Source organism: Rhyacophila brunnea, unplaced genomic scaffold (genome assembly GCF_057557595.1).
Source record: "Rhyacophila brunnea isolate RB1 unplaced genomic scaffold, BYU_Rbru_1.0 scaffold_22, whole genome shotgun sequence".
Taxonomy (NCBI): Eukaryota; Metazoa; Arthropoda; class Insecta; order Trichoptera; family Rhyacophilidae; genus Rhyacophila; species Rhyacophila brunnea.
The window spans coordinates 10,366,305-10,392,452 of NW_028232882.1; the positions used below are offsets into that span (position 1 = coordinate 10,366,305).

At 33.3% G+C, this 26,148-nt stretch overlaps 1 protein-coding gene and 1 non-coding gene across 2 annotated transcripts in view; both read right to left on the reverse strand.

Annotated features, from left to right (window-relative positions):
• Positions 1 to 1,688: 1,688 nt before the first annotated feature.
• Positions 1,689 to 26,148, reverse strand: part of LOC147070031 (allatostatin-A receptor-like) — a 92,390-nt gene continuing 67,930 nt past the window's right edge. The window contains exon 2 of the mRNA XM_085949965.1: positions 1,689 to 1,946. Coding sequence (XP_085806091.1) covers positions 1,689 to 1,946 — 258 coding nt within the window. The remainder of the gene's footprint in view (positions 1,947 to 26,148) is intronic.
• TRNAT-AGU (transfer RNA threonine (anticodon AGU)) lies at positions 14,684 to 14,757 on the reverse strand. Its single transcript has one exon. It is a non-coding gene; the product is annotated as a tRNA-Thr (tRNA).

Genomic DNA, 26,148 nt, shown 5'->3' on the forward strand with positions numbered 1-26,148 from the left:
GGATGTCTTATTTTTTTTCAAAAAAAGATTTTTTCTATTGGTTATATATATATTCAAAAATAACAGAGTTAAAATGAACAATCATCGTTCTTAAATGGGCGACAGTATGGAATATCATCATTTTTGAAATGGTAATTTTGGACTTGATTGAAACTTTTAAAAAAAAAAAATTCTGATCAATTATGTCTAGGTACCTAACCTAACCGAAAAAAGACGGTACATGTTCAAAGACGTGCGTTAATAAATGATCTTACTCCCTACTTCATTTATCGTTTGTCAATTTATGGCTACGGCCGTATGTTGTAGCTTAACCACTGAGAAATGCCAATAGAAATGGCGTATTTAAAAAAAATACTACTTTATTCTTAGGTCAATAATTATATAAAACAATCATTATTCGTAGGATGTTTATCACATTTGAATAGTCAAAGACATAGCTTATAACCAGTATCTTTAGAATTATCTTCAAATGTGTTAATCGTGCCAATTTTTTGAATAATAAAATACCTACCATATTCTTGTCAAATTTTGGATCACAAAGATTATAAAATATAATTTTTATAGTAAATATTTCACTATATTATTATAATGTTAACATACATTTTACTAATGGTTTTATAAATGCGTTTAAAGATTAATAAATCTAAAAAATCTTAATACCTCTGCACATGGATGTACTGAAATATGACTATATTCTTAAACATTAGATCGAGAGGTTTAAAAGAATACTATTTTATGTAATAAAAAATCTTTATAAGGATAATAAGGCTTCACAATTATATAAATAGATTATCTACAACGTTTAAGGAATGTTCAGGCTAATGCTTTGAAAATACCATAAAATCTCCATTTTGACATACGTGGCGCACGTGGGCCCTTAAAAGGCAGGAATATCTCAAAATCACTTTACCTGGACATTCACTGGTCTTGCAGTGGATCCTTCAATTTTAGGTAGCTTTAAGTTAATGAAATATAATATTATGATATAAAAGTATTCTAGTAGATTGCATTAATGATATGACTCGATATATTGTCATAATTTCATTGATAACAAGTGTACGACGTATATTTTATTAACCGGTTCGCAAAACTTAACTCAACTAATTGACATTTCTGATACGATATTTTAGTAATAAACAATATTCAAAAAGCGCTTATTGTGATGCGAAATAATAATTTCGGCATCGTAAACATGAAGAAGTTGTGAAGATTTATCTTTCAAAGCTTTGAAGATTAAAAGTTCATCTGGGCGTATTTCTGCGGTGTAAGTATGTATTGAAAGTTTATTTTGAATGTAGTATATGTTCTCTTTGATCATTATAATGTTATTTCTTTGAGACTGGTATTTAGATTAAAGTACCCATTTTAGGTTACCATTAACTGTTTAAAAAAAATAATTAACTAAATACCACTAACCTTATAATATACAGAAACAATAAATTTCAGCAATACGTGCTTGCATCTTTTAAATGCATGTAATCAGCCAAATCAATTTTTTCCGGCGACGTTTTCAATTTTTTTAATTTCAGCCGTAGTATAAGCGTACCGATTGCTTACTCACTCGCACTTATGGTTCGTTTTTGTTCAGGCCTTGGTTTGTCTTGACTTCTAGACTATTTGAATATTTACCTAGACTTTTCCATTCACAGGTACGACTCCACAGCTGTCGATACCGTGGCAGCTTCAGTTCACAAGGCATCCGTACACATCCCGTTGTTGTTGGTCCGCGTAGACTTGGTGGGCGGAGGCTGCGCGTTCTGGGGATGCGGAGGTGGTCCACAGCAGGCTGCCCTCCGGAAGGCCCTCCTGAAGTGGGAGCTCAGGAAGGCGTAGAGAAGAGGGTTGATGCAGCTGCTCGTGTAGGCCAAGACGTGAGCGGCAATCTGAACTGCAACTGATACCTGAGTTATCTGGTATAGTCCGAGGCTTTTGAGTACCAGAATAACCTGTAATAAAAAGAAAAAGATTTTTATTAATAACGTTGAAGTGAAATTTTATTTAGAGGGTAGAAAAGTGACCAATGAACATGGAATCCACTTGGAAATTTTGGGGTTTGTATTAAATCAGCATAAAGATGATAATATGATGAGCAACGATGTGTTGTGTGAAGACCAAATCGTCGGTGTTTACGTAAGGGCGAATATTCACTTAGTGTTACGGATAAAAAGCGAATGTCACATACTAGGCCTTTTAAAATATTATATTATAAAGCCTATTATAAAGACAGTATTCGGTTTTATAAGTTTATCCTGGATACAGCGGCAAACAAATTTAGAAAATAGTCGTTATACTGGTTTATTTGTTAGTTTGTGTTGGGTTAGGTTAGGTTATCCTAGCACATAATTGGCTATTTTCAAAATGTGTTTGCCGCAGTGTCCAGGATAACCGACTTGTACCCAGTATTCTTTCTAAGCTTTATTATAAACTTATTAAACATTTATAAAAATTACAAATATCAAAAGTTAAGAATCCTCCTCCTGTAAAATAGCATTTTGGTTAATTCGTCCTTTTTACAAAACACTGACGAAACGTCCCTTGTTCAACGCGTGTGTGCATAGCGATGTGGCATTTTACCAAGGCCTAGTTGTCTCGACTTGTGGCACAACTAAGGATTGCAATACCGGTATTTCAAAACTGGTATTCCAGTTTTTATCAATACCGAAATACCGGTTTTAAAAATCCAAAATACCGGAATTTTCGGTATTAAGAAGCACACTTGTTTACGTTTTTGAAAATGAATTATAAGTTATGTGCTGCTAAAATGCAAATATATTGAGTGAATCCAACAGAGGTGAAAAAATAATAAAACAATTTTCATTAAATAAATTTTCGCGATGAATTATCATAATATTATTTCAAAATAGAATAAGTACGTCCGTGACAAAAATGTTCAATTATTCTATAATTGTTGATGACTGTACAAGCGTTGAATTTAAGAAGCTTTTTCTGCAGCCGGACTTATTTGCACTTGATGAAATTTTGAGGGCTGTTGTTAAAATTATCAATATATTTAAATTATTTGTAAAAAATCACTAGTTCTACCAATACATATTTTTAAATGTCAACATAGTAAATGTAGGTATGTAGGTTTTTGCTATAAAATAATATTTTTAAAAGATTTTAATAGATATATTTTTATTGACAAGCACCTACTCCTGTTTTTTTAATGTTTAAGAAATACCGGTATTCAATTAGAAATACCGAAAAATCGGTATCGAAATTTTCATTCGGTATTGCAATCCATAGGTACAACTACGATATAAACACATTTAGTCTATGATTTAATATTGGTGATGGATACTAAGAAGTTATGTGGGGGTACAAAGTTAGCTCTTTATCTACCCCACCACATAGTATTTACAACAATTAAAACATTATATAAATCAAACGAATGTCATACTTGATAAACCTCATCATGTAAGCGAAACACGTGTAGTAAAGCAATATTTATATGTGGTGAGTTCCACGTGATAAACTGGTATTATAAACGTATCGTCCTGACTCAAGTCAGTTCATGGCGGTGGACAATCCAAACTTTACGATCTCATGTCATTAAGAATTTAACTACGAGGTGGGTTCTGTAGCGTCTTGATTCACGTCAGTCCATCACGGACCTCGAGACGACACGCACACGTGTAATGTATACGATTATTAATTATTAACAATATATAATATAATCAATTCTAATAAACGAATAACAAAAGTATTAACACATGCTTTAACAGGTCACCCTTACAACAATCCCATATAAATTTTCTTGAATTAATGCTGAATCTCTTGTTTCCTTTAATATTAGTGAAGAAAAATCATATTTAAAAATTATTACAATATGCCTGATGGCCGGAATAGCACAATCGGTAGCGTACATGCTTGATAGTCGAAACGTCTACGCTTCGCTCTCACTCACTGAGTTTGACTTCAAAACAATGTATATGATTAAATCATGCCAGTTTTTCATCACAGACCAAAGTGCTTCACTCTCCCGGCAATTGTCAAGTACCAACTACCGCGGTTTAAAAAAAATGGTGTAAAAATATAATTTTAAAAAGTTAAAACAAAAATTTATTAACAAAAATTTAGCTACGATGTCTTTATTTGTTTTCTTAAGTCCCTAACGAGACGTATTTTCATCTGAATTTTAATTTTATTAAAAATATTCAAAATTCCAAGTACCAACCAATTATTAAGTATGTACATATTATGAGAGCATATTATGTTTTAACATTACTTTGATATTTTGTAGTACCCATTGTGTATTTTCCTCGAAAAACTTACAGCAAACAAGTAGGCTCGACAACAAACTTCTCAGCGTTTTGTTAAACTTTCTAATCTTATGTAAAAATTTTAACTAGTAAAAAATCATATTATATTTTCTGTTTTTAGTTAGTAGATACCTAATAGAAGTAAGATAATCATAAACACCCATACTTTGACTTACACGCTCACGCTCTGGACTACAAGGGCCCTGATTTGCATAATATTAATAAGGTATAAATGCAAAAAACCACTCGCCATAGACAAAGACTTTGACGGCAGTTTTGGCTTATTAAACGTAAGAAATATAATTTCCCAGAATGTCTTTAAATATTACTAATATTGAAAGCGCGGTTCGTTTACATGACAAACTTTAATGCATATTATGATATAGATGTAAATAATATTGAAAATATTTCATTATATTTTTTCTTATGAGCACACCAAAGAAGGTAATGCACTTCGCATTATTTAAAGGCAATTAGTATTGTGAGCTAATAATAATTATTGGGTGAAAACTCTAACTACACCGCTTGCGGTTGGATTTGTAGGAGAAAAGCAGATTCAATAATAGGCTTTTGGCGGTCGACAAGGTGCTCAGGAGGTGTGGTGATAAAGGCAGTGATAGAATATGGACGTAGATGTTTATTGTCTATATGCGGAGTACAGAATATCGCGGTGAGCCAGGTGCTCAGACCGAGCCGCGATCCAGTAGTGATATTGATCAGATGAGCTCGGGAGTCTGTGCTCGAGAGACGAATGTGTGAGTGACTGAGTTGAGATGCCTGTCTCGATGTGAGCAGTGAGCCGAGTGATGGACTCGAGTGGAGTGATGATTTATGGATTGTCCTTGCTATTTATATAAATGCAGTTCATACATTACAAGAGACGTTGTCGCAATTAAACAAACCATAATATACTCTACTGATATAGTTATGATTGAGTAAATGCCGACGATCGCTTCCGTCACTTTATTTTGTTTGACATCAAAGCATACATACTGAAGTGTGTCACCCTTAGACTATAGATACATCTAGACGCCACCCATTGCATTGCTAAATGAAGCTGCGTGCCGTGCGTTTGGTTTGTGGGCGAGCGAACGCATTCGTATACAAATGCTTGAGACCATAGACCATTTCGCTAGTGCTCGCACTAGACATTCAGAATTAAAATATAATTTTCTATTTTTACGTCATATAGTATTTTTAAGCGGTGAAATCGCATCCATTAGGTAAAGATATCCATAATTTAAGTTATTTTAAAGAAATACTAGGTCACTGATATTAAAATATAATATATAATAATATACAAATAAATTATCACGAACATGTATCAACTTACCTATGAAACGTAATACCATCTTCTTGCTTATCAGTACGGTTACCATATTTTAATACAACACGCAGAACCATCTTTTTTACTTAATTAACTAAAAATATTTACCACTGACTTTATGTTTAACACAAAAAATATCAATTTTAGCAACACGGTTATCGACGCTTAGTTAAACAATAAGGTAAAATTTGGCGGCGACACCGTAGCAAACCATATGCCACATCTGTAAATCTTTTATCTTACTCTAGCGCGTATCGCAGAGATTATAAGGGTGGCGAATACTTTCTCACTCGCACTTATGCATCGTTTTTGTTCAAGCCTTGGTGTCACCCTTGTAGTGTGGTATCATTGCTACAAACTAATGCATATTATCATCAAAAAAGATTTAAGTAAAATAATATGTTAAATAAAAATAAATATTGTATAATGTAAAAAAGTTATTTAACAGAGATAGTTAAGTATGTAAGTTTTGAAACGAATATTTTTTTACATGACCATTCCAGTTTTTGTACTTACCTAAAGGTGTTATCTGAATACATTTTTTTCTATTACATTTCCTTTTTATTTCAGTTCTTTGTAGGTAAGTACCACATTTCTTTTTAAGGTTTTTTTCTATTCTTTAGAATTTTTTGACAATACTACTATTATTTTGAAACTACAAGCTCATATTATTACTGTAGGGAAAAGACATGCATGCAATATACGAATTGTAACTAAATATATTTAAAAATATATATATTTTTAAATTACTATTGTTGAAATACCATTAAATATTAATTAAAATATAATATTTTTATTTGGAATGTAGACGTTGTAAACTAAATACCAGTCGATATATTATCTAATCCGATGAGAACAGTTATGGTTTACGACAGGGACACGCTAAGGGTGTCTGCCGCCCGGGTGCCAGCCTAAAATTTTCGCCCCCTAAATTAAAAATTATTTTTTTATTGGTCATATTATGGCAAAAGTCAAAGAAAGAAGCAAGTGCTATTCCTAGAAAAATGGCGCGGTCCAGTATTATGCTCAGAACGTCATAAAAATGAGATTATTAAAAATTTGCTATTACATACAATTAAATCAGTGGTGTAAGCCCTAAGCTATTTATAACGGTCCATCGACTAAATGAAATGTGCGAAAAAATACTTAGAATATCCTCATACTTACTGTAACTAGGTTTTCAGTAATAAAAGGTAAAAAACATAAAAAAATGGTTTTTAATAGGTGTTAATATATAAAACTAGGTTGTTTCAGTGTTATATAAGGGTAGTGACCACAATTAATATTGGATAGGGATTGCAATACCGAATGAAAATGTCAATACCAGTTTTTCGGTATTTATTATTAAATACCGTTATTTCTTAAACATTAAAAAAATAGAAGTAGGTGCTTATCAATAAATATAGCTATTAAAATCATTTAAAAATATTATTTTAGAGCAAAAACCTACATACCTACATTTACTATGTTGACTTTTAAAAATATGTACTGATCATAGTTGTAGAATTAGTGATTTTTTACAAATAATTTGAATGTAATATATTATTGTATTTTTTTAACTGAAGCCCTCAAAAGTTCATCAAGTGAAAATAAATCCGGCTGCAGGAAAAGCTTTCTAAATTCAACGCTTGTACAGTCATCAATATTTATAGAATAGGTAATTGAACATTTTTGTCACGGTTGTTTTCTATCTCTAAATAATATTATGATAATTCATCGCGACAATTACAAAATTGATAAAATTTGTTTTATTATTTTTTCACCTCTGTTGGATTCACTCAATATATTTGCATTTTAGCAGCACATAACTTATAATTCATTTTCAAAAACGTAAACAAGCGTGCTTTCTTAATACCGAAAATTCCGGCATTTTGAATTTAAAAACCGGTATTTCGGTATCGATAAATACTAGAATACCGGTTTTGAAATATCGGTATTGCAATCCCTAATATTGGACCCGCCTTCAAAACGCATTCTGTCAGCTATCTCACTGACTCTGACACTAAGTTAAATCTTGTAAAAAATATATAAGTAATGTAGAATTTAAGGTGACGAGAATATCTAGTATGCGCATATTTTAATAATACTATCAATACTAATTATTAATAAACTTTTCCTGTTTATTTGTATGTCTGCTTCCGTTTGTTTTTTTCATCCATAAATAAAAAAAAAACTACTAAACCAATCTGAATGAAACTTCCACAGATTATTGACAGAATTATTGGTACCAATTTAGTGGAGTTTAATCTCTGTTTATTTAAAAAAAAGTGTCCCAATACAATTTTCTTTCAAAAAAACTATTTTTTTTAATGGCAAATAATCACCCATTGACTCTTCATAGTTGATTAAAATAAATAACTTTGAACGTTTATTATTTGATATTTAAAAATAAACTCTTGATTCTCGATATCTAAAGAGAAACTGAATAAATTATTAAAAATAACATAATACCCGGTTAACACGTGCATGGATTTACTGTTGACAGTAAGTATTATCGTGGCCATAACAAGAAATTGTATGGGTATACATGTATTATCCTGCAGTTGCCAAGATTGCATGCATCAAAAAAGTTTGGAAGCTTCTGAATTTTCATGCGACAGTATGTTTTTTTCGATCTGCGGCTGCGCCTACTGCAATAGTCGCGAACCTAAAAAACGAACTACGAATGAATTTTCAGGTTGACCGATTTTTACTACCTGTCAAATAGTACGAAGTAGTACCATAAAATGACAACATCGCGTCTCGCTCACTCTTAAAGAATGAATAATTAGAAAGACAGCCAGCACTTTTACGTGTAAACAGTTATTATCACGATAGTTTAAAATACTCACTATAGCTGACAGTAATCTATGCACGTGTACGCAAAACTGTCTTAAATACCTACTATAAAATACACCTGGGCAAAGCCGGATACAAGAATATATTGTATAGATTAATTAGCTTGAGAAAATATTATTGTCTATGATATTTGTTGCCCTAATATAAAATACATTATTGAGGTTACTAGTAAAAAGGCTGCACACTACTGGTTTAAATAGACCTTTATATAAACAGTTGTATTTGTGTATTTTTTAATAATCTTTCTTTCTTTCCAGTATTTTATTTACGGCCATAACTTTGTCATGATTCTTTTTTATTTCCCTTTTATATCTTCCCTTAATGGACTCCGCAGCCGTTTCCATATATTTATTTATTTGCAGAAGCCTAAAACGCCGCGCATTACTGGCACCGGCCGCACTTGTATGCTTAAGTCAACCGTACTCACTAAAATCAACAAACCCTTCAGCTGGGCAAGGAAGAGTTCATTCTATTGTGAAATTCCACTGGCAGTTTGAAAATCTATAATATCAGAATTATTATATTTCATAACGAAAAATCGCCTTTATCAAGTGGGCCGTGTAACCTTAGCCTTTAGGGTTATCTTTTATTATTCGCAGAGTGCCACAAGGAGGGATTTCAATTGGGGTCGGGTGTGTTTAAACACAACAAAAGCTACCGTGCGATCAATATTTATTTAATTATATTCTACAACCAACATAACATAATATCTACGATTTTATAGCGCTGTATGTGATCTAAAGCAGAACTTCTCAAACCGGGGGGCGCGGCCCCCTAGGGGGCCTTGGAGCTCCTGATAGAGAGCCGCAAAATATTTCAGTAGTTCAACAAATATTTCCCAAACTTAAATGAAAACCAAAGGTACAATTAGATGAGAACACAATTTGCTAAATCCTTAAAATATGATCATAATAATACGTAGGCAGCTCAAGAAGAATTGATTGATATTAGATCAGCTAATTCCCTTGAAGTCGTATTTAATGAACGAAGTCTTGCAGAATTTTGGATAAGGTGACAGCAGGGATATTTTTCGCAATCGCAAAAGCAGCATTATTAATCATTATTCCTTTTACGACAACATACCTATGCGAAACAGTATTTTCATTTTCGTTTTTATAGACTGTAGATGTAGTAAATTTGAAGCTAAATTTTTCTTGTTTTTTTTTTTTAATTTTGCTTTACAAGCAAGTAAATGAAATGTTTTAATAAAGATGTGCATACAATATTAATTGTTGGTAAATAAAGTACTGTTGGTCACTAAAGACTAAAATTTTTGGGAGCTTCTGATTTCGGGGGCCGTGGTATGAAAAAGTTTGAAAAGCACTGATCTAAAGAACGGAAGCGGATGAAGCATATTATGTTCGTAGAGTAACTGTGGAATCTATCCTCTAATATATTAGTAACCATGGTGATCTAATAAATAGTAAATGTAATATAAAATAATTATAAAATGATTTTACTTAGAGAAGGTCTATATAAGGCCTAGTTCCTAGTTTTCAAAAAAATGGCGGTAAATGATTACACTGTGGCCAACAAAAATGTGTTATCTCTGAATATTATTTCTAGCTTGGTCAGATAGCAGTTACAGAATAACGCGTTTGTTGCGTTGTAGTTTTGGGTTATCGTTGACGATAACCCGAAAATATACTAAATTTAAAATAAAAACAAATAAATTCACATATTTTATATATAATATTATATTGGTTACGGTACCTAGGTAAGAAGTGAAGTGAACTAATACAAAAGAAGAAAGTCTTAAACATATAGTGCGAAAAAATAAGTAAGATCTTACTGTCATAATATAATGACTTCCTAAGTTTCAGAGTATGTTATACCTACCAAACTTTGCAAGTTAATAAGGGTTAATAAACATGTTGGGAATAGTTGATTGTTTTGAGGATCGAAAATAAGCAACGTAGTTTTAATATACGATTAACTTTATTTAGATTAAACTGCATGAATATCATTATACAGAAAGATTACATTTTATATGCGCGTGTAACAAATAACCGAAGAGAACAAACTAGTATCACGCCGCACACACAGGTGCGGCGTAAGAGTGGGAATAAGAATCTGTCTCCCTCTTACAAACAATAATCGGTATCTAGCAGCGTCGCACAGCGAGCGCTAGATGTAAACACGTACTTCTTTATTCTTATATTATTAATTATATTATTTAATTATATTGCTATATTGGACGGCTATATATCAACAAAAAAATAGCCATGTAATATGATGCAATACATACAGAATTATTCTAACTTGATAAACATACGTGTGGGTCAACAGACGGTCATAGGATTAAAGACCCACGCCCGGATATCATACACAAGACGTCAATAAACCAATTAATATGACGTCACCAAAATATATTATAAAAAGGGCCACGCACTTCACGGTCTTGTATATTATTTTAATTTCCCTGTAACGTGTATATCTTGTCCGCTATATATGTACTTGCATTTCCGTTGAATAAGCTTTAATGTTTTAATTTTCGTGAAAGCTTTATTGTTTCCCGATTATCGTCTTGCCATCTAGTCTAAACATTTATATTAGAAGATAAATCACCTGACAATTACCTTCAAGATAACGGCCTTTAAACGTAACAGCTGTGAATACTACTCAGGAGTTGCACATATGTCTAGTCTTTGGTAAGAAGACAAAGGAAGGATAAAACTATCATACCACCTCAGTTCCTTTCAACACGTCAAGTCACCAGATTCCTTTGCTTTTTTCCCTGAGGGACATAACAGTACGATGTTACGTTCAATCATCGTGTATGATATGGAAGCATGGATTATGAACAAGGCATCATATTATAAAAGAAGCCTTGCTTTTGAGATTGGGAGTGCATGCACTTATGAATAAGATATTGTGGACAGATAAACTAATAAAAAACATTATATTTATTACATTTAATAATAATAAGGCAGCTAGAGTTTAAACACACCATAAAGAGGATAAAATCACGATACGTCTTCAAAAATACCACCGTCTGAAACTTTTCGTCGACGTAAAACTTCCGGAAAAGGACAAACTCAATTAACATAAGCAGGAGACAAACGTAATCTAAAGATTTGGGTTAATCAAAGGATATCCTCATTGTTTTGGTCAATTATCTTATAGGTGGAGATGGCATCAATGAATACAACAACTTCGAAGAGGAGATGGTGCTTAAAAAAGAAGAAGTTTATATTGATCTGTGACCAGTGAATCGTAGCAGAGCGTCTGACATTAAATTTATGTATTACAGGTTCAAAACCTGCGACTGGCATAGCAGTCTACATGTCATTTTTTGAATATGAGTTTGACCCAAAGTAAGGATGAGTTATATCTCGTCACTATTCTGTGGGTTTCCGGTATATCCGTCGAGCTAGTAACCAAATTTATATAATATAATATATAGCATGGTTTTTGACGATGGCAGTCTTTCCAGTGAACCTTCAATTCAGGATGCGTGGAGACAACTAAAGCACCGGCTAGACGATCATGCTTTACCACAAGCTTACCTGCGTAAACCAGTTTGTATCGGGATGCCCGTGTGCATGGGCGGGAAAACTGTAGCTCGTGCAAACCTAAAAACGCTGTTAAAAGTAGTTTGCACAAACTATACCGCGCATTCAAGTCGCTGCCGTCTAGCCGGCGAGAGTCGCGCGAAGGTCAAAGTTATTCAAAGTATTCAGTAAGGACCAAAATGTAGTTTTTTCATCTGTATGACTTCTGGCTCTCTGTTCTCGACTTTTGAGCTTTAAAAAACGATGTTTCCCCCAAATTTTAGGAGTACACTGGTCGTCGCCGTAGATGTCAAGGGAGCCAGTCCACAAAATCATATTGTTGAGAAACAGGCACTCAAAGATTTTGTGTGACAAAGAAAAGTAACATTTTTTTATTGAACTTTTTTGTTTTTAAAGATATAACGGTGAAACTTTCAACATAGAATATACTTTGTGGTGTTATCTTTTTATTATTTTGTACAAATAACTAAAAAAATAGTATCTTAGAAGTTATGTGTGTTATATCTCTTGACCACTGAATATTGAAATGTACAAAGAATGTAGTCAAAAGAGTTTTGTGGCTTAAATCCATTGACCACTGCATCTTTGATGATTTTAAAATCCTTTTGTGTACTTTACTCATTTTTGCCAAATTTGTGGCTTGGCTCCCTTGACATCTACGGCGACGTGGTGTGACTGCGTTACAAACTCTCGTGTTCATGAGCGGATACGTCAGCCTTCGATGATTGAAGTTATCACGAAGAGATGCTTTCGTACTCTGTGACAGCCTTAAGGATTTTGTTGCCATAGGGAATAGGCAAATCTCTATCACCTTGCAACGGTGCTATAAAAGCGCTCTTATATTTACTATACTTATCCTATACTTTAATGCTAGAGTAACAGTATGAAGTAAGTGAAAGCAATAATGGTAATGGACTTGACTTAAAATCGATATAGCAATGTAAGCTGTTTTACTTATGTATTTTATAATATTTTTAAATATGCACGTAAATAATTTGGTGTTTATTAATGTGTGTGTTAGAAGAATAGTAGGTTGTAGCTTTTATCTTAAATAGAGAACTGAAATTTGGTAGGATTGTAAAAGGTTTTTAATTTCTCTGATAGGGCGTTTCAGTTTAATTTTCCGATGTTTATAAAATCGTCTGTTTTGGCTTGAAGAACTCGAAATAATTACCTAGCTTAACAAGTGTGTTTACGCTTTTATATTATTATCTTAAAAGCACAAACATTCTTTTCGGTCAATTAAATATGTTTCAGTAGGTACTTTTAGTATACGTTGAAGGCTTAGCAGCGAGGTTTTAACTTAGCGAGAGGCTTTTACTTAGATAAGCTCGAGGTTTTGTGGGTTTCTTAAGGGAAAATTTCTTATAGATGTTAGAAAAGCAAAGTAGGAAGTACGAAACGAGAATAAGAGTTTATTCACATTGTAAGTGACAACATTATCAAAGTTTTTGCTTATGAAAGCATTTTGAAAACTACATAAATAAATGGTTATCAAATATACTTATTATATAATATAATATCTGTATATATATTTTTTAATTTAATTCTCAATAAGTTGATTGTGTTACGAGCTGTATGGCATGCTGCACCATCTTATTAGAACATCCCATTCATGCTAGAAAAAATCAGTAATCATGTTTCTGTAGTATTCTTCATTGACAGTAACTGCATTGCCATTTTCGTTTTCAAAAAAAGTACAGTCCAATTAGACTTCCAAACCATAAACTACACCAAACTGTTAATTTTTGTGGATGTAAATGTGTTTCTAGAATATATGTGGTTTTTTATTACTCCAAGTGCGATAATAGTGGTTATTTACGAAGCCATTTAACCAAACATGAGCATGAGATGTGATAGAGGTCGCTAAGCAGGTTAAATGGCAATGGGCTGTAGGTACATGTCGCTCGGCAAGTAGACAACCGCTGGACAAATGTCATCATACGATGGTATCTAAGCGCCCTAAAGCCGGCTGGCTAAACGAACTCAAAAATGTCTGTGGATGTACGTGGCAGCAATGAACACGGACCGAGAAGAGCGGAGGGAGCTAAGGAGGCCTTCATCCAGCAGTGGATAGACGCCGGCTGATGATGATGAAACGACAAGAAAAAAATCCCAAGTGGCAGTGCCACCTGTCAACATTCTTGTTGTTGCGCGCGATAATACTATTAACTTTTAATATAAGTTTATGAATGTATTTTATCTTGGCTTGCCACTATATTAATATAATCTCTCTCACACGTTTTAGAAAACTTTCTCTCACTTTACCCCTTTTAATATTTCCTCTATATATCTCTCTCACTCTCTCTGCATAGTTTCGTATATATGATAATTTTATCTCTCTCTGCGTTACAAACAGCAGACGGATAAATCAAAACAATTAATATATAATGTAATTCGCAGAGTCATAATACTCAGATTGATAAGAGCGCTTTCGTGACTGAATTGTGTGATTTTGAATCCCAACTAGGTCCAACTTATAGGTCCGTAATTTGAAAAGGCCCACCCTGAAAAACAGGCGAATATACGCGGTGACAGGGTTATCAATTCAAACGTGAAAATGTTCAAGCAGGTATGATTCCTATATTAAAAAAAAATCAATTCAGATTATTAAAAACAAAATAAAACGTATTATACGTTTGATATTTTCATGTAAGTACGAGTATTATTTGTTATTAGAGAAATTAAATTATTCTACATTAAAAATATCAAAAAATGTATACATGACGCTTTGTAAGCGCAGGCCCCGACGAGATTCGAACTCGTGATCTCCTGTTTACTAGACAGGCGCTTTAACCAACTAAGCCACGGCGCCGTTGCATCCCCTGACAAATTAAAACATTATTAGGTTATTGTCATCAATTTATTATGTATAGGCGAAACACATTATTTATTTCCTTTACGGCCCACATGCTCGTCGTAGGTCAAAATTGAGTTTTTATTGTATTTTCAAACCATGATACTGGACACTCCTTAAACGTTGTAGATAATCTATTTATATAATTTTGAAGCCTTATTATCCTTTATGGTTATTTTAAACAGTAGAGTAGAAAACAGTGGGTAAAATTATGTTAACGCGCGTGTTTGAACATGTATCTAACCGATTTTTTTTTAATTTTTTTTTTAAACGGTACATGTTCAAACACGCGCGTCAATATCATTTTACTCCCTACTTCAATTATAGTTTGTCAATTTATGACTACGGCCGTATGTTGTAGCTTAACCACTGGGGAATGACAAAAGAAATGGCGTATTTTAAAAAAACACTACCTTATTCTTAGGTCAATAATTATTATAAAGCAATCATTATTCATAAGATGTTTATCACACTTAAATGGTCAAAGACATAGCTTATAATAAGGATCTTTAGAATTATCTTCAAATGTGTTAATCTTGCCGATTTTTTGAATAATAAATATTCTTGTCAAATTTGGGATCACAGAGATTATCAATATAATTTTTTATCGAGAGGTTTAAAAGAATACTATTTTATGTAACAAAAATACTTTATGCAGTCATCAAATGTTTAAAATAAATATGAGGGATAATAAGGCTTCAAAATTATATAAATAGATTATCTACAACGTTTAAGGAGTGTCCAGGATCATGGTTTGAAAATACAATAAAAACTCAATTTTGACCTACGACGAGCATGTCCCCCCTTAAGTGAATAATTGCTAATAACTACACTATAATTATGAAGTGTTTAAAATTTCGTCAAGCAACTGATACGGCCGTATTATCTTCTCTGTGTCCAGCACAGGGGTGGCTCTACCTTAAGGGTTAGTAGGGACCAATCCCCACATCGTTCTCTTGTCAAAAATACCTATACGTCCGATTTTTTATCATTGTCATAATATAATCGTACCTACTGAATTATACGATTAAATGAACTATTTCATTTATTTTATCCATCTAAACCTGTCGCAATTTTATAGATATATTTATTATTATTATACAAATAAATAAAGCAATGAGTGTAAATTATGTAATAACATAATGAAGATTACGCGGTATTAAAATAATTAATTTAATTAAATACGCCCTATTTCACGGTGATACCTATGTACAAATTAAGAAAGATATGGCGTCTATTTTTCGTTGACCGGAGTCACTCAGTCCCATCTAGGGAATCCAATCCGGAGCCAAAATTCTGATCCCGGGATTTCGGGATTACAATTTGACAATCCCGGGATCCCGGAACTGGTCCCGGGTTGGCATTTTTTTCCATTGTTAATATAAAAATTTTATATTTACAAATAATATCGATAAAATCGGTCAAAAAAAAATCTAGTATAATTTATACTATTTAAGACATTTATTGTTAATATTGTATACGTTCAATCTTGGAAATACATTATTAAGTTTAATGGAGTAAATAATATTGTAATATAAATAATAATGTGAATTTAATATGAGATTGCTGTTTCTGATTGTAAAGACTTAATGAAAGGGTTAGCGAGATTTAAAATAGTAAAGCAAATCATGGTGTACTTATGGCCTTTCCGCTTCATAAATCTAATTCGTCAGCCAAATATGAAACTGCCGTAAAACGTATGAGATCGTGGTGGAATTACTTTGTTAATAGTAGGTACTAAGCATTGTTTTTTTTCTAATCTTTCTATTTTTTATTAATTTATGTAAAAAAATAGAATGAATCGGTAACTTAAACATGGATATAAATCAAACTTCATTCAAACTCAGTTTATTTCTCATGTAGTTATTTGTTATCAAAAGTATTTTTTCTGTTATATTTTTGTTTTTATTTTATTTTCTATAAAAATTGATAAAAAGATCAATTCCGAAGGTTTCGGGATTATGTTTATCAATCCCGGGATTCATAAGTATCGAAAATAGCCCGGGATTGGAATCCCTAGTCCCATCCCGTCGCCGCGGTACATATCTCGTTTCACAAAGGATGTGAATGCATTAACGTTACGCATATGCATACTTGGGAGCGAATCAAATGACCCCTAGGTGAGTAAAAACGCTCGCTGTATGTCGTTGTTCAAAACTGATAATGGTAAGTCTATAATAATTATTATGTGATGTGAATTAAATATGATTGAGTAACGATTCACATAATCATTTATTTATTTAAGAAAACAAAACATTATGGGCATTACAAATCTAAATTCAAGACGTACACAACTTGAGATTTACATTATAACAAATATTACCCTCACAAGAGAGAACTAGAGAATATAGAAATAATAATAATAATAATAATAATAACAAAATAAAAATAAAATAAAAACATACATAAGTAAAATTTTATACTTACAGAAAAATAAATTTTTGAATACAAAGTACATAGCACGTCACCTAAAATACGTCTTTGGGGAGCGCATTGACTAGTCTCGCACCCCTCGCTAATGGTGCCTGATAGGCTTGACACGAGGAAACGGTTCCGATCCAGAATAAATCATGGCTGCGACCACGTAGGTAATTGACAGGCGCATGTAAATTCAAATTCATTAGGACCCCAGGATTGGAAACCACCCCTCGCGATAACAGGGAAAAGTGTTTCAAGACCATGCCTTGTAGAAAGCATTTGACGAATTATCAAAAGGAAAATAGTATTTATTCTGAAAAATTATTCATTTCTTCATTAATAAAATCATTAAATTATAAGTAGTATGTATAATATGAGAAAGAAGGTAGGTATATTATATATTTATTAATTATCAATGGCTAAACCCTGCCACCTAGAAAGTCGTCGAGCCGCCACTGGTCCAGAATATTGTATGAAATTCTTATTGTGGGCCTCGACAGTTAAATCCTTGGCTGAAATCGTGACTAAAAAACGATCCGGTCTTTGTTAATCCATGAGTTGAGAGCTGACAAGAAATGGAGTATGGTTGGTGCCGTGTTGCCGACCAGCCGAGATTAAGGATGATCTTACAGTCCACTTGACAATACGACCGGAATTTATATGCTGTTACCAATGTTTCCTTTGAACAGGATTGAAAGAAACACTCTGTTTTATAATTCTATATTTAATGAGTCTTATAGTAATGTAAAGCTGTGTTGATTAAATTCATAAAGTAGGTTTAATATTTATTTTTAGGTGATATCTGTAGGTTGGTACTTTGGTCAAATTAAATGGATACATTTTTTTGTAGGTTAAAATGAAAATTTTTTGTCACTTAAGGGGAGTGTAATTCTACTAAGGGACAAAGCCATCAGATTAAAAAAAATATGTTATTTAACATTTTTTCTGATAATTAAATTTTTTAAGTATTTTGACCGTCATCATCGTAGGTATGCTGACATACTGCAGTCTGCAATTTAGAAGAGATATTTATTTATCTACGTATTTTTTTCGACTTCTACGAGGTATAAAATAAATGAGAACTCTGCCATTCTGGGCAGTGTTGACCTGTGTGTCCCTGATAACTATCTTAGAAATAGAGAGCATCAGTTGTTTATTCTCCCAAGGTGCAGAACCAACCTGCCACTGGTAATGCCTATTCGGAGGTTGATAACTATGTTCAACCAAATTGCTTCGGGTGTTGATGTATTCCACTTACGTGAGGGTGAGTTTAGGTGGACGCTATTTTATAAATTCTTAAAATGGGGTCTCATTAGAAAACTCTTCTTTGATTTTCTATAGATGTATAATTGTATTTTAACTGTTTTTGTATGTTTATATTATGTTTTCATTTTTATTGCTTTTATTACTTTTCTTCTTTATAATAATGCATCATGATGGTGGACGACCTCTGTTAGGGGTTGGCACGATAAAAAAATCAACAGTAAAAAGAAAATATATTCTTTTATAATAAATTGACGTAGATTATAAAAAAAATATTTTATAGAAAAAATGATATTTTGAATTTTAAAATTACAATTATCAAAAAATCAAATTTCAAGCTTCGTATTCTTCCGATAGGTGCCTCTGGTAGGTAAAGACTTCGCCTTAAACAGTAACGAACTCTCGTTCCTCCATCATCACGAACATATTAAATGCCGTCTTTCATCTAGATGAAAATGAAAGTTATCAGAAAAATGCATTCAATTACAGGTTTTGCTACAAAACGTTGCTCCACGCCATAACACAGAATTATTACTACAGGTATTTATTATTAGTGGTGCACCCATGGGGGGGGGGGCAAGGGGCCCTGACACCCCCCAAACATGAAAATTATTAGAATGATTTTAAACATTGATATTGAAAGCCAATAAACTATAATACCTTTGGGCTTAGACAAATAAAAACAAGGCAAAAAAATGATTTGCACACTTTCACTTCCAGCAGCCTTTTTAGAAAATTTTCTTAAATTTAATTTCTAACACAAAAATTTCGAAATACTAATGTCGGGTTTTTTTAGAAACCCAATCCCTAATGGAACTGTCAAAAAATTCTCGGTGTCCACCCGAATTCCGGAGTGGTGTAGGTCATGGCTGGGGAGGGCTGACAGGGCTCTAGCCTAGGGGCCCGGGCTGTGGGGAGCCCGGCGTATTCGGTTGACCAGGTAAGTGAGATAAACACATCATACATTTGCTTTAACAGTGCAAAAAGTCGCCTGCGGCGCTATTATATTTCATGGCCACGAACATTTTCAATTACATAATTGTACAAAATATTTTTTGATTACTATGAGTCGATACTTGACAACTCAATTATTAAAGTAGATGTATTAAAAATCGCCAATAGTTCATTGTATAAGTACCCTTAGTTTGAACTAACACACAATTTGAAAAACGTTAATGTAGTATTTCACACTGCCTTTAATCTTAGCGGTAGGTAGGGGCCCGCCAAATATCCTAGCCTGAGGGCCCGTTTCAGGATGTGGGGACCATGGTGTAGGTACACCGAGTGTACAAGACAAAAGACCGATAAACGAGAAATTATGCTGTGAAGAAGAAAAAGAACCTATGGGACTAATTGACATTCTTCTCTTTGGGCTCCCCCCAATATTAAATCCTAATTGCGCCACTGTTTATTATAGGTGTGGAATATTCCTATACGCCATTCAATCAGATACAAAGTTAATATTTATCAATTTATTTTTAACCTCCGTCAAACATAATAGGCATGTGTCAGTTAGGCAGGGGTTTTTCGAGATTTTTCAACATACTATATTGTTATATAGTTCGTAAAACCAAAAAGTTTTGGAATCACAGTTCTAGAACGATCTTTCAAAAAACTTACTTTTTAAAAAGCCACTATCGGTTTGAAACTTCATTAATCGATTCCTCGTGACTGACTTTAGCTGTAAATGTTCAAAAACTTAGATGTAATAAAACAAAGAAGTGTTCACACAGCATTTAAAAAGATTTATTATTCTAATTTAGTCAAAACTTTTATTGATAAAATACAATACGTATATAGGTACCTACTTATATTCGTGTCCGGAAATTTGTACGTATGCAGTTTGCCGTATCACACTTCACCGTGAAATGGTGTATCAGAAATATATGGTTGTATATTAAAGACCGTTCAACCTCTTTGGGTCGTATAGTACTTACTGAGATAAATAAAATTCATGTCTAAATAAAACACAGTTCTTGTCGGCTTACAGGAAGCCAGAGGCAAAAAAAAATGAAAAAAGCCGATATACTGAATTATTAATTGTTGGGTTAGGTTAGGTTTTCATTCTTGAATTCATGAATTTTGCCAAAATCGGCTATGACATTGAAGTTAATCCCTCCAAACCAAAACTCGCCACGCACCACACTCGGTCTTAATCGAGCGTATCACGTGGCCCTACATTGGCGATGTGAAGCATTTAGTTCAGTTTTAGGCCGGGAATGCCTTAGGAGAAGATACCCATGACTAAGGTTACTACGCTCAAAGTGAGCTCTGACTGAATTTAAATAAGTTACTTTCTAATGCAAAGTGCCGAGGAGAAAAGAACACAAGGAAATTAAAAAAATAAAAATGATTCTAGTGATGACAATTGATTTATTAATGTTCATATTGAATCTAATAAAATTGGAGACCGTATAGTACACGGTTATCTCTTTTCGATAGAAAGCTCACGGCGAACTGTGCTACAGTGAAATGTTTTACGTACAATTTACATGTAACCATTTTATATTATGATAGTATATACTGTAACCACGAGACTCGTGGTTACTTTCCACTAGACAGAGATACTAGAAGCGAGATTTCAATTTGAGAGTTAGCGTTTTAAAAAATAGCAAATAAATTCTATATACGAGTAGACTACAATCCATCATCAAAAAAACACAGTTTTGTATTAATAATACTGACAGAAGCTAAATCTAAAAAAAACTTAACTGGTGATCTATGGCGGGCTCCCTACCCATCGCTAAGGTTAAGGGCAGTGTGATTTTTTTACAGCAGTGTTCCCCAAGTGGTTTCCATGGAACCCTAGGGTTAAGGGTATTCTGTGTATTTTTAACGATTTTTAAATAAATTCAGTTGATTTATTGAGCTTTTGGCACTCAGCATATTAATAAAAAGCATTGATCGCGACCTCCTTTTGTGGTAACCTAGTAATACCTATGCAACCCTTCATCATCTATATATATAAAAGAAAGTCGGGTTAGTTACACCATTTATAACTCGAGAACGGCTGGACCGATTTTTACGATCTTTGATTTGTTGGATTTGTCTCAGCCCCGAATAGCAGAATAACTATTAAAACATCGGAAAATTTCACGGAAAAGAAAATTATGAATAAAATTAATTTTCTCATACATTTTGACATTTTGAACAATGAACCATTCGCGCATTCGAAAATAAAAGAAAATCACAAAAAAATTTAATCCGTATACAACGCCATCTCTGATACATGACAGAAACAATAAACAAGAAACAAACAAACAAAAGAAAGACTGATAGTCGAAATGTCTAACTGACAACGGTGTGGTGTGCCCAACATTTCGTGCTTCATGTCAACAGCTCAATTTGCTTGAAAACGATACTCATTGCGATATGACAATCGCTGAAGCAATTGTTTCTGCATCTCTAAGTCAGATACGCACTTTATTTACTGTCATTATTTCGACATGCTTCCCATCGAATCCACCTGAACTGTAAAACAAATACTAGGATGACATGTCAGAAGACATTTTACATCGAATTTGTGTCAGTTCAGGGAATCCCGATCGCGAGGTGAATGAGGAGATACATAACCAGGCTTTGATTTTGATCGAATAAATGTGTTACCTCATGTGTGGCAGTTTTTTAGTCAAGTTAGGAATGCTAACGCCACATCGTGGAATGAACGACGCTTTCAATCGAGAATTGGAACGTGATCGTGAATATGATCGAGATGCATTGAACCAATCAGTTTGAACGAATGTACCACTGTTGAACCCTCAACATAAGGAAGTGTACGATACGTTAATACGTTAATGAAGGCAATTGATGATGGAAATGGTGGCTTATTTTTCCTCGACGCGCCCGATGGAACTGGGAAGACATTCCTCATGTCATTGATTTTGGCTACTGTTCGTGCGAGATCCGAAAATGCTGTAGCAGTTGTTTCTTCTGGGATAGCGACCACGTTGTTAAAAGGATGCCGAACGCCTCATTCAACGTTGAAATTGCCGACTGAAAAACCGACATGCAACATTGCGAAATACTCAGCAATGGCCAAAGTTTTGTTAGCAAGTAAAATCATCACCTGGGATGAATGCACAATGGCGCACAAACGCGCATTAAAAGCACTCAATCAAACTATAAAAGATTTGCGCAATGACTCAAGAAGTTTTGGAGGCGCAATGATTCTACTATCTGGCGATTTTCGCCAAACACTACCAGTCATTCCAAGATCGACCACTGCTGATGAAATAAATGCTTGCCTCAAATCATCGACTCCGTGGTGCCTATGTGAAGACACTTCAGCTGACGACAAACATGCGAGTTGCATTGCTAAACGATCCATCTGCCGAAGATTTCTCCAAGCAATTGCTGACTATCGGTAACGGCCGTGTTCCTGTCGATGAATCGAGCGGATTGATTTCGTTTCCGCTGAATTTTTCTAAATTTAACTAAGGACGAACTCATCAACAAAGTGTTACCAAACATCATTGCTAATCACAAACATGACAATTGGTTGAGTGAACGAGCATTCTTGCGGTAAAGAACAAAGATGTGGATCACTTAAACTTCACAATTCAAAATCAAATCGTTGGTCCACTGCATTCCTTCAAATCTATCGACTGTGTAACAAACGAAGACGAAGCAACCAACTATCCAACTGAATTTTTAAACTCATTGGATCTGCCTGGCTTGCCACCGCGCAATTTACGACTGAAGGTTAGCTCGGTAGTCACCATTAAATTGAAATTGAATTACAATATGTGAACTTACCAGACCCAGGATTCGAACCTGGGACCCTCGACACTGTAGACCGGCGCTTAATCCACGCGGTCAACGTGTGTGTACAGTGTGTACAGTTCAATATAATTAAAATACTTTTCATTTTGATTTGATTTTTGCACATTTATTGAACTTATTCATTTTGAGTATTCATTTCAACTTAATAAAAAACTGAATTTAATTCAGCTAATAAGTTAACACAAGATTATTGATTCAGAAGCGGTACGAAGTTTGCCGGGTCAGCTAGTATTGGATAAAAAGCCATTTTATAAGTCAGGAAACATGCTTAAAATAATTATAAAATAAAATTCTATACGCGAACTATTATTTAACTATATTAATCATCATAGTACATAAATTACATCGCATAGTCATATTTTATTAAATGTTAATAATCAGTAAGGATCACTAAGGTATATTTGTGGTTTGTGTTTTTCTCCAGGCCAGGCCCCCTCTGATCCCAGCCCCCTAGGCTCTTGTGGGGGGCATGATTGTCACCATCCTAATAATAGATCGAAAACACGAGTTGATGTTTTATGGTAGTAGTGATCGATTTATAAAAGCAGCGCCGGTTTGATATTATTTAAAATTGCCACGTTTTAACCAAGACGCGTGATTTTTTTTACTACTAGTCTTTATTGTACCTATGTAAAATGCACTATATTGTCAATCCGGAAACAAACTCACCATTTCCATCAGTAAATACCAGTGTTCATGGTCATTCATCACATCACATCATCATCTCTCCAGACACGCGTCACTCTAAAATAATAATATATTTAATGCTTTTATTCGCTGACCATTATTTTAGTTATGAAGTTATTATGGTTGTATATTTTTAATTTTATTATTGATATTTTAAGAAAAAATATGAGTAATATAATCGGGTGCGTCTTTATAATCGGGTAAGCGACTCATAACGGATGCAATAATATGGTAACTGTTCAAAGATAGACATTCTGGAACTACTCTGCTGAGGTAAATCTTTATAAAAATAAGATATTAATCCATTCAGCGCGTAATACCTAATACTCTATGGGATCCACATACGTAAAGGTCATACCCTCGTCGCATGATATGATGTTAATAGAGAATCCAATAATAATGATTTCCCAACACGTCTATCATCCCTTTTGACAGGCATTACATCACCCTTGAAAATATATGTTCCACGGTACAATAATTTATATCAATAAATAATAAATGAATACCAGGTTTCTATGAAATGTGAATTAAAAAATATCGGTTGAATGATAAGAAAAAACTTGATAATCCATAACTGAAAACTTTATTTATTAAGGCTATACCTCAGTTGAGGCACGGTCTAAAAAGATCGTGGCTAGGCGATGCGCGGATTGCGGGTCGCGGGTGCAAATGACGTGTTCCCAGCTCGACGTTCTCTCTTCGAATGGCAGCGAGTCCAAAATTTCGTCGCGCCTATAGTTGAAAATTATTTGCCGTTTCACTGATGTATCACCGTAATATATTATAATGCATAACATACAAAACACATCAGAAAGTACTCAAACGTGTTAAGGGCCTTACCACCAATGTGTTATACCAATTTATAAAGCACATTGGCGATTATTCATAGGACTCAGGTTTGAGTCCCCCCCAGAATCGTATTTTTTCAAAGATTTTTTTCTACAAGGTTTTTAAAATATTATGTATATTCAATAAAGAATGTTAAAATATCTAATTTTGTGAATTATTATTTTGTTCAATAAAAAAATGTTTTTTTTTACCTATATATCAAATTTTAAAATGTGATATACTGTGTCAAAAATACAGAATGCAAAATATTGGAATTTTTCTAAAATTACGAGTAAATTACAAACTCCAATGAAAAGTTTACTAGATATTATGATGTTAGTTATATCGAATGGCCAGGTAACGCCAACGCGCCAGTCGCGGTGTCAGCACTAAATGTGTATTCCATTAAAATTGAAAATATTATGCAAGGGTTTATAAAATAATAATTGAAATCAATGCCATAATCACGGACATCTAATGTACCAAATTATGAGTTTTTAAATATTTTTAACACGACGAAATTTACAAAAAACACAATGATTATATTAATATATTTTATGTGATCATGAAACGCTCATTTTTTTTTTTAATGAGAAAGGATAAAGATAAATTGAATTTTTTTAGACCCCTATCTGGCATATAGACCCTTAACTTCAATTTTGATTAATATTACTTCAGTGGTTATGGATTCAAGTCCCATCCGGTGCATTTTTTTTTTGGTGAGGTATTTTTGTAACATGTTTCAAATTCTGCAAGCCTAATAAAAACTTTAAATAAGTAGATATTATATCTTGAAAACAACCCCTTAAATATATTATGTAAGTTATAATTCACTTTTTTTACAATAAATTTAATTTTTTAAACACAAGATCAGTTTTATCATTTTGGTTATCTTGAAATTATTATTTCTTGCATGTTATAATCGAATTGCTTATTTTTCATAACAGGTACATACCACATATATTATAAATATTATATATATAATATATAGTATTGAGAGTTACGCCCACGATGGTCGCGCGGCTAAAGCGTCGGCCTATAACGTCATGGGTCTGGATCTGGCAAGTAGACATATTGTTTTTCAAATTGTGTTTAAGTCAAAGTATGGACCTAATAGGTTGAGCAAGTGGCTATCATTCATTTCTCGTAAAAAATCTGTTAATACAAATCTATGCCCTGTGGTATGCTATATCAGGGTTGGCGAACCTTTTTACGTACGCGTGGCAAAATATCCCAAATATTATTTTTTGCCTGTCTGACGTGCTGAGCAGTTTTTCATAGGGAAAAAATAGTTTAAGGAATTACATTAAAAAAATTCAAAAATTATAATTGAGTTATTGAGTATTTCTGTATTACTTAGTTTTGTTCTTC